The 10,384-nt window shown below is 35.9% G+C and overlaps 1 protein-coding gene across 1 annotated transcript; it reads right to left on the bottom strand.

Moving 5' to 3' along the window:
* Positions 1-3,458: 3,458 nt before the first annotated feature.
* Positions 3,459-8,716, bottom strand: LOC143625971 (N6-adenosine-methyltransferase non-catalytic subunit MTB-like). The gene is made up of 7 exons (XM_077096181.1): positions 8,664-8,716; positions 5,320-7,402; positions 5,142-5,225; positions 4,943-5,047; positions 4,757-4,865; positions 4,508-4,659; positions 3,459-3,925 (listed from the first exon to the last, which is right to left on the bottom strand). Exons 2-7 carry the CDS (start codon positions 7,384-7,386, stop codon positions 3,476-3,478), a joined length of 2,967 nt encoding a protein of 988 aa, XP_076952296.1. The 5' UTR covers positions 7,387-7,402; positions 8,664-8,716; the 3' UTR covers positions 3,459-3,475.
* Positions 8,717-10,384: the final 1,668 nt, after the last annotated feature.

Here is a 10,384-nt window from a genome sequence, read left to right as displayed (position 1 = left end):
CTTTGATACACTTCACTACTTTGGTTTTCAATATGAATGTGAACCCTTCAGGAGAGTTATAGGGGTTGTTTGATCATTTCATGTAAATTAAATTCACATCGTTTTAAACATACGGTATATAATCATAAATACATAAGTGTCAGTTACAAGTTATTTTTAGGAATAACTTTGTTTGTTTTCACTTGTACTTGTTATTTGACATACAAACATTAGCACATATGTATATATGTTTATGTTTCTTTTTATTTCAAGTTCTATACATATAGTATATAATCATAAATGAACATCATAATTATTTTCAATTTCACATATTGTTGTACTAGACGGGTGTCCGCGCGACGCAGCGGGAACACAGACTGTTGATAAAGGTTTGGTTTCAATTTTTAACGGTTCTGTTTCGGTTTACATGATCATAAACTACTACTAATTGTTAATTTAAAAACCATCCAACACCGCTACGTAAATGTTAATTTTCTAACTAAAAAAACTAAGGAAATATCATACTCAAATTAAAGAGAATAAAATTCTTGTTTTTATGGTGCCGGCTTTTTAAAAAAATTAGCGTATGAAAAAATTATGACCTTTTAAAAGTCGTTGGTGGAAGTTGGGTTAAATGCGAAATTAAAAATAGAATATAGTTAAAAGTTAAAGGGCTAATGTTGTAACTATTACTTAAATTTACAAAAGTTAATTAAAGTTGATGGAACAATATTGTAACTATGTTTAAAGAATTGAAGTTTACTATTTGCCCATGATTTATGTATTATATATAGTATAGACTAGACAAGAAATGTGAAGAAGAAACAAGTGATTAAATCCCGGCAACTGAAGTTGCAGCTGCGAACGGAAACGGAGATGGTGATTTCTGGGAACACAAAACCAATATGAGGAAAGACAAATAGGCTTGAACCTGCTTGCGACAAATACAACTGTCATGTCCCAACAAGCTTACTTTCGCCAAAATTGACCCATTATTTACCAGTTTTGACTAAGGGGCTGTTTGGTTTATTCAGATCATAATGAGTCAAATCTGAATGAGCATCTGTTCCATTCAGCAACAACAGTAAGTCTGAATGATTCAGACCTAATTTTAGCATTCAGATGTTTTTATGTTTGGAACCAAACAGTCTGAAGTCTGAATGAATCAGATGTTTACATCTGAATGGTTCAATTCAGATGTAAACAAACAACCCCTAATATTGACCGACTATCGATTATCGTCATTGATTAAAAGAAACTATTAAAAATCCTAAGAGTGACATTTTTTTATAAAAAAAAACAAACAAACAGAGAATCTAGCAACCCATTTTACTCCCTTGGTCTTTGAAATTTTTAAGTGTTATTGGTGATGATCCTATAAAGGTAAGTGAATGATGGTAATAACGATGGGCCCTCTTTTCAATTCAAGTCGACGGGGAGGGTAATTTTCGTAGCCAGGGGTCCTGGTCCCTTGATGGCCATTTGTCCAGATTCCAGAACAAGGCCTACTAGATGCCTTAGCCATGGGTCGGGTAACCCAACTGCAGTTTTTTTCCGCTTCTGATTGTGTTTCTTCTTTCCGGTCATCGCTTACATGTAGACATGTGTTCCCGGGTCTCATTTAACGAGGGGAGGGGAAGGAAAAGTGAGGAAAATATAAAAAAATCATGTTCCAGAGATTTTTTTAAGAAATGAGAGAAAAAACTAGAAAATTTAAACATATTATCATCCTCCCAAATTTGAGAGATTATGAGAGAAAATATTTATGTCTAATTATAACTTTTATCAATTCATAAATTACTCTTATATCTAACTCCATGTAATAGTTTACTTAAAGGGTATAATAAAATGTATCTTTCTTTTCTTCTTAAATCGGGAACACCTAAAATGTTTAATTTCTCTTCTTTTCATTTCCTTTTCATTAAACTCAGGAACACGAAATAAAATCACACATTTTCCTTCCGCTAGCTTTCTTTCCAGTCATAAGTCCCCTTCCCTCCCCTCCCTTCGTTAAATGAGACTCGAGAACACGATGCGCGTAGCATCAATTGCATGAGTAAACGTAGCCTAGGTCTAAAGTGGTTGCTATCGAATTTCCAGAATTCAACCATGAGGGTGTACACTCGGATCCCTTTTGGTCGTTGTAGGAGGTGCGTGAGCAGAAAGTGATATGTTCTCCACGTCTTCTAGAGTCTCATATAACGAGCGGATGGGAAGGAAATTAGGAGAGTAAAGAAATGAGACGAAAAGCTTTTTTTTTTGTGTTCTCGAGTTTAATGAGAAGGAAGGAAAATTAAGGAATTTACATATTTCATGTTAAGAGAAAAAGAAAAGAAAGTTATAGTTTTACTATTATACCCTTTAAGTAAAACTAAAATAAATTTTTTTAGGGTAATTTAGTAATTGATAAGATTTTCTCTCTTAATCTCTCCAATTTGAGAGGATGAATATATGTTTAAATTTTCTAGTATTTTCTCTTCTTTTCCCTCTCATTTTTCCTTAAAAAATCTATGAAACATGGTATTTTAATATTTTCTCCTCCTTTCCTCCCCCGCTAATGTATTATATGTTGTTTGAAAGATCCAAAACATAGAAATATTTTTTCATTTCAGTTAAAACTTCTTAAGGTGCTTTTGATTCGCATGAATTCAATGGAATCATAATCTGATTTCTAACTCTTAAATTTTATGATTCCAGGAGTTTGTTTGAATTGTAATCTTAATTACATTATTTTTTTTGTTAGCCAAGGAATTCGAATTAAAATTTTAAATGAAATCCTCCAAATTCCTTTCACTAAACTAATCAAAATCCTTCCAACACATTGGACTCTTCGGCCGGTCACCGATGTTGCAACCATCCCGACCTATCATCAACCCGCCAGCATCTCGACCCGGTCCTCCGATATGTAGTCTTTCGACTCAACCTAGTCTTCTGACCCGTAACCTCCTGGGTCAGCGGTCCGAGTTAGGTCGGGTCAACGTTTCACCCGACTTAACCTGGCGTGCAAACGACCCGCGGCATTTCAACCTGCCCTGCCCGTCAATGACCCGCTTCGTTACGAATCAACCCGAACTAGCCCACCAACAACCCGCACTGTTTTCACTTTTCACCCTAACCGGCCTACCAAGAGACGGGCCAAGTAGGTTTGGGCCATGATTTTGAATCGGGCATGGCAGGTCTGGTCGGCAACGCAGGTCAACTCAATCTCCAAATCCAATTCCTTCTATTATTATTTAACAAATATTAATAGTATTTAAAACCACATTGCCTTGTGAACAGTGTGGTTTTAATAAACGTTATGCTGGGTGCGATGCGGTCGCAAAGATCGCTAGCACGAACAATAATAATGCCTACAAAAATTTGCCAATTACTTTGATCATAGCACACTCCTCTTGTGAGGATCATCCCAAGATTTCTACTTGGAATTTCGTTGGTCAGATCTAAAATAACTAAAATGAATACAAGATTAATAGTAAGATTCAAAAATTGTTTTAAGCTACATCATATTGTTCATGGCTCTCTGAGTTTCAAAATCCATAAACTCACCGCCCATGGGTCCAAAAGGACCATTATACCCATACATATTATCATAAAACCCTTCATTCGGAACACCCATAACACCGCCCGTCGGAGGAGGGCCCCACGGGACTGGACCAGTGATATTGGAGCTAGATCCTTCTTGGTTCATTCCTGGTCCATTGTGGATCAACGGGTCGTTACCACCTGGCCTCTTGTTGCCACCACCACCTGGTGTAAGAGAGATGGTATTATTAGATTGTTGAGCTTGCTGCTGCATTTGAAGTTGGTTTTTCATTGGTGATTTTGGCCTTAGGGCTTCAATGTCAGGAGTAGTCAGCACCAGATGACCCGCTTCTGGTGGCGGGTTTCTTCCCCCACCTCCTTGCCACACTTTCCCGTCCTTATCCGCAAAATTGCGAATATACGCCTACAGTTTCAAAAGAAAAATAAATATATTACATCATTTATTCTATTGTGCTCATGACATTTTGACCCATGTAACTTTTGAATGAGTCAATTGCAGATATGTTTGATATGTAGCTATAGTCAAATGTGCCAAAACGAAAAATTAGTTATAAAGAAAATGGATCAAATGGGTTTACAACTTGTAAATTAATAATAAGTATGATAATGATGATGATAATATAATTTACAACACAATTATCTGTATAAAAGAGAATGAACAAAATGTGCATCGGGTCAACCCAACCTGACCCGGCCTGTACCAAAAATACATGTTTTGACCCTAACCCGTCTATCACCAACAATATGGCTTCCGTTTGACCTGTTTCTTTTTAACTATGAGCAAATTTCGTTAACCAAGATTGATGGCTCCTTTTGACTTTTTCCATGGTAAAGTCAATGCTACTTGTTAAGAATTCAAGGTCATAAATCAATTTCTACTTCAGTAATCTTATTCAACTCCTTTGATTATTACATCAGGAGTAGGCATCTTTCATCATTGTATTTCTTTATTCATTTTAAGCACAAAAACATTTAAAAAAAGTACCTCGGCATTGAAATTTGAAGACGACAAATCTTTACCGACAGTCAACCATCCAGCCCGTATATTATGGTCTTCACCAAAAAGCTCAAGCCTACGTCGACCGAGTGAAAAATGCTCGATAATTCGGTACATATCTTCCGGTTTTGCAGTAGAGCCTGTATTTCAATTTATAAAATTCAGCTTTACCATATATGTTAAGTAAAATAGTTTATGATTTATAAGTAGTAGAATGTAGATATCTAAAATACTGACCGTATGGAGGCTCCTCGGCTATTATTACATCGGTATCAATGTTGGCATGAATTATGTGACCATCAGTGCTGCGCCTAACAGTTCCTTTTATGCCCATCAAACAATGCTCCTTAACAAATATAAAAGATAAACTTGTAATCAATATATTATATATAACATTATAATGAAGGGAACAAAATCGCTAACCTTTGAACGCTGAAATAAAGTATGTGAATCATGGCGCGATCCAGATTTCGCACTGGTTTTGTTGGTTTTCACCCAACATATATCCTCACACCTACGGAATCCCCACTGCAATAATACAATAAAAGAAAAACGATTGAAAGTTTAATAATCAAAATATAAAAAGCTGTAAATTTTAAAAAAAAAATGGTTCGGTTTTGACCTTTTTAAGACACTGTCGGCCCTGTTCAAGGCCAACTCCATCACCAACCCAGAGGAAAACAAAACATGGTGTGTCTGCTATTGCCTGTAGTGAGATAAATAATTAATAAGCAAAATTCTTATGTTATTTAAGAAAAGAAAAAAAAAAGAGATATAATAGTTACAATTAATAAAACTACCTCGATCTTCAGATTCATAATTTCCTCAAAAGTCCAATAATCCATATGATCTGTAACGCCGGGAGCCCGATGAACATACTCCTCCCAAGGTGGGTCCACAAGAATAACATCAAACTTGGTGCCAAAAAATTCAGGTGATAAAACTTGCTCACGAAGATCACACTTGTAATACATCGGGGCAGAAGCGGAGTTAGCAACAATTTCATCTTTTTTCTGTATAAGCTCCCGAAGCTTTGGATAATCTTCAACAACACTAGTGAGTTCTAGCTCCCTAATATAATTCTGAGGTCGCATACCCGTGTCAACAAAGTTTTGAGAATAATCGTTTTGTTCTCCTCTAGAAGGAGCTTTACCAGGCGGCCCATTGTTTCTAGGCGGGACCCACCCACCAGGTCCCTTGGGGTCCGGTTGCTGCCCACGACCCATGGGTCCTAGTGGGTTGAAGCCGGGACCCAGTATGTTTGGAGGCATTCCTCTTACAGGTCCCGGTTGGTTGAAAAACATAGCAGGATTTTGTGGGGTCGCGATATTTGGAGGGAATATAGGGCCCGATGGCCCGCCAGGTGGGACGCCACCTGTCAGACCAGGTGGCACTCCGGGCCAAACAACAGGTGGAGAAAATGGTGGGATAAAGACAGCTGGAGACATGGGAGGACCGCCTGGACCGGGTGACATGGTGGGAGTAAGCGGTTGCATGCCACCAGGTGGTGGCATAGCAAGTGGTCCAAAAGGCGAACCCATCATTGGCACTTGCATGTTGACTTGTTGACCGTCTCTCCCGGTGGGTCGTACCCTTCCTCCTCTCCCCATTCTGTTATTACTTGAGGATTGTCCTTGCCAGCCGCCACCTGGACGATTGGAAAAATTACTACGTTGTCCTTTACTTTTCCCGCCATCCACATCATCCATGTTTCTATCATCTCCATATCGATCTTTTGAATCTTCAACAGATTGATCATCATCATTTGGCACTGGTTTAATATCAGATTGCTCATTGACATCATAAGACTTAGTTTCAATCTCTATCACATCATAGGTTCTGTTCCCGTCTTTTCTACCACTAGGCCGGACCATATGCCTTTCCGGTTCGACCCGATCACGATCACGACCGCGTCTTTGTGACGGTGACTCCCAATCGCGAGTGTAGTCATAAGGGGCATCACCGTCTTTTGTTTCTTGCCTTCTTTTCCAACTGTCATCTCTTCCTCTTGACCTTTCATCCCTATAACTGTCAGTTTCTAGATCTTTCCTTCTATAACTACCACTTTTGTCTGAATCCATTTCACTGTACTCACTTTCATGATGGCGTCTTGTACTCCTTTCAGGTGTTCTAGACCTTGTAGAGCGGTCGCGATCGCGGTCAATGTCTTTTTTACCCCGGTCTCTTGTTCGTGTGCCACCATCCTCGTCAGCATTATAAGATCTTTCAAATGGCACATCACCATGATTAGTTGGACTTCCATAATTTTTATTCTTGTCAATTTCACTTCTTTTTTCATCCTTTTCATGATGTTTAAGGTTATTACTTTCATCTATCTTATTAGCAGTACTTGAATCATCCCATCTTTTTCTTGGATTTCTTCCTTCCTTTCTTGAATCTTTTTCCTGCAACTCCGCATCATGACCTCCTTCATCTTTAACCTTACTTTTGCTTTGAGAACTCTCACGGATACTCAACTTAGAAGTTGACTTTCTCCTCTCACTTCTCTCTCCACCATCATGTCGTTTTTCACCCTCTCCGTCTTGATACCAACTGCTTAACGACTCCAAATCACTCTCTTCATGTTTCTTTTTCATTTGTTTAGATCGTGATTCTTTCCGTGACTCGTAATCATCCTCCTCACTAACCGCCTTGCTGGCACCACTTTGCCTCTTCCTGCTCTCGCTTTTCTCCTTCCTTCCAGTATTTTCAACTCCTTCATTTTCCTCTCCACTTCCCGATTGCTTTGACTTTCCTGACCTCCGTTTTCTTCTCTCATCTGCTTCCCATGATTCATCATCTCTGCCACCAGAACTATCTTCCGTATCCCTTTTCACATGACCCTTTACACGTTCAGGTGAGCCCATTAAATCTCCCTTCAATCTATAATACAATACAGAGTAAAAACATTAAAACAACACCACAATGAAAAAGTCTTTTGAAAGTAAAACAATGAATCTCTCCCTTATCAGAATTCAAATCAACACTCTTATATATCCATAAAATGTACCATTTACAAGTGAAAAAAAGAACCAGGTAAGAACTAATCACTCTGAAAGAGTTTTAAAATAAGAAAGAAAATATTTCTAAGAAAAAAAGGTACATCTTTATAAATATGTAAGAGAGATAACTTGAATTCTGAGATCAGTAAGTAAACCTACTGTTCTTATTATTATCAAAAAAAACTTAAAAGTAAATGAATCACTCTCATCTAAGAATTTGAACCAACTCTCTTATAAATTCATAAAAAATATGTACCTTTTACAAGTGAAAAATAGAACCAGGTAAGAACTAATCACTCTGAAAAGAGTTCAAAAATAAGAAAGCAGATATTTCTAGAAAAAAGGTACATCTTTATAAATATGTAAGAAAGATAACTCGAACTCTGAGATCAGTACGTAAACCTACTTTTATTATTATCAAAACAACTTAAAAGTAAAAGAATCACTCTCATCTAAGAATTTGAACCAACTCTCTTATAAATCCATAAAAAATGTACCTTTTACAAGTAAAAATAGAACCAGGTATGAACTAATCACTCTCAAGGAGTTATAAAATATGTAAGCAAAAATTTCTAGGGAAAAAAAGTACATTTTTAAGAATATGTAAGAGGGATGACTCGAATTGTGAGATCAATAAGTAAACCTACTAATATTATTATGAAAAGAAATAAGTCTTCAAATGTCTAACTTTAATACCAGAAAGTATACTGTAATGATCAAATCTATTAAAAAAAGTTTGCAAGTGTGTATAACAAGTTTCCTAATTTATCCAAGTAACAGTCATTGTGTTACTCCATATGATTAGATCCAATCGACAGTAACCCTAAGCACAAATTCAATAATCAAAAACGAAATGAACATACAAATCGATTAGAAACCCTAAGTCAATTAGCATCCAAATTCATCAATCCTCCAATTGCAGAGACGGAGAAGTATAGTTATGCACAAATCCAATAGCATACAAATCAATTAGAAACCCTAACTCAACTAGCATCCCAATTTATCAATTGAAGTGATGGATAATTAGTTAAACCAAACCCTAGAATGGTTAACTGTAGCAATTGAACCAATCAATGAGATTGAAGAATGTAGGGCAAGAGAACAGTAATGATTGATTGATTGGTGAATGAATACATACATACCTTTGAAGATGCTTATGGATTATGATGCGAATTGAAGGATTGGGGCGGATGGATCTTATGTTTTTGTAGTATAGCCTGGGGGATTTTGTATTATTATTATTATTTCATTGGAGGACGATAATAGCACGACAAGTGAGGGATGAGTTATAATAATAAAATTAGTTTTTCGATAGAAAATAAATGGTTGAGATTTGATTAGAGAGATTATCAAGCGTAAAATAAGGGTAAGGACATAATAGATATAACATATTTATTGACTTTCTCTCTTCACATACAAGACACATGTCAAATACCCCCATTATTTTAAAACACCGATAACTTTTTTATACGACATGTTTTTTTCAAAACAATTCCATCATAATAACGAGTGTTTATTTATCTTTTATATGAGTACCATATTGCTATATAAAAATAAGAAAAATCATGGGTTTTTTACAAAGTGTGTTTTACCGAAATTGTGTTTTACAAAATTGTGTTATACAAGTGTGTTTTATTTTTTTATAGTGTTTTTTGCATTGTGTAATTTAATTGTGTTTTTATCATTGTGTTTTTATTTTCATAGTGTTTATTCCATTGTGTCTTTTTTCATTGTATTTTTCATGGTGTTTTATTTTCCGACGAAATTTCCGAAGAATTTTCCGGCAAGGTAGTGGCGGTGGGCGGTGGTGGTTGTAGGAGATAAGTGAAAATTTAAGTGGATTTTAATTAAGTGGGTTTTTGGAATTAAATTAAGTGGGTTTTCAATATTAATGTATTAGACAAAAATACCCTCCTTCCTAGACTTCTTAGAATAATCAAACTTCTTATTTTATCTCTGATGGTTTTCGTTAAGGGTCTTATTATTTAGGGTTTAGTTTAGCCGTTTTCATGTAATATTCTATTCTATCACTAACTCCGACCGCCCATTCAAACTTTATTATTGTTTTTTTAATTATTAAACATTGAATATTACTTTAGATCTAAAACCAAAAGGTTTATTATTATTGTTGAATTATAAATGAATAATAACTAATATTTTGTTTGAATGGAGTAATGAGATGGACGAGGAGATAAAACGTATGGAGGAATCATTATTTTGTGTTTGTTTGGAAAAGACGAAAATTAAACTATATTAGGTACGAGTGACAGTGGTGGTAGGTGGCGGTGGGTGGTTGTGGGAGGTGATGGTGGTTGGCGATGGTGTGTGATAGCAGTGGTGGCGCTGGAAGTGATGTAGAGTGAAAGACAAAATTAAATGGAAAAAATAAAACAAAGTGGTGGATGAAATGAATTTAGAGTGTTTTAAAAAGAATGAAATGAACGACATAATATGTGATTTCATTATCTTAACCAACCATACACCTTGTTTTTCATTCTTACAATGAGTAATTTCCGGCTCTCATTTCTACATACCAAACACTAACTGAATTAAATATGAATACTTCCTAACCAACTCTTTTTAACTATTTAAAAATTAAATTTTCTGAGGTTCTTACATCTTTTTATCAGACTCACCTACGACTAGATAATTTACAAACTCTAATTCTATTACACAATTTCACGATAAACAATCAATGCATAGCTTGAGTGTGACAAAAAAGTTATGATGTTTTGCAACTTAGTGTGATAGTTGTTCTTTTATCGATGCATTGGGCTTAGACTGTTTGTGTTTATGTGATCTACATTGGTTGGTTCAACGTAAGAGGAGATTTTACTCTACGCATAATAACATTAACTTTGTG

This window comes from Bidens hawaiensis, unplaced genomic scaffold, assembly GCF_021521415.1.
Source record: "Bidens hawaiensis isolate Kalapana, Puna unplaced genomic scaffold, B.hawaiensis_p1.1 tig00004269_1, whole genome shotgun sequence".
NCBI lineage: Eukaryota > Viridiplantae > Streptophyta > Magnoliopsida > Asterales > Asteraceae > Bidens > Bidens hawaiensis.
This window is presented reverse-complemented; position numbering and strand designations above follow the sequence as displayed.

What these genes read in the sequence shown, in the direction of transcription:
- LOC143625971 (XM_077096181.1), bottom strand. Translation starts at nt 7,386, where the DNA reads ATGGGCTCACCTGAACGTGTAAAGGGTCATGTGAAAAGGGATACGGAA. An exon ending in TTATGAATCTGAAGATCGAG is followed by an intron (nt 5,226 to 5,319) that starts GTAGTTTTATTA and finishes ATCTCACTACAG; the next exon opens with GCAATAGCAGACACACCATG. An exon ending in GCCGACAGTGTCTTAAAAAG is followed by an intron (nt 5,048 to 5,141) that starts GTCAAAACCGAA and finishes GTATTATTGCAG; the next exon opens with TGGGGATTCCGTAGGTGTGA.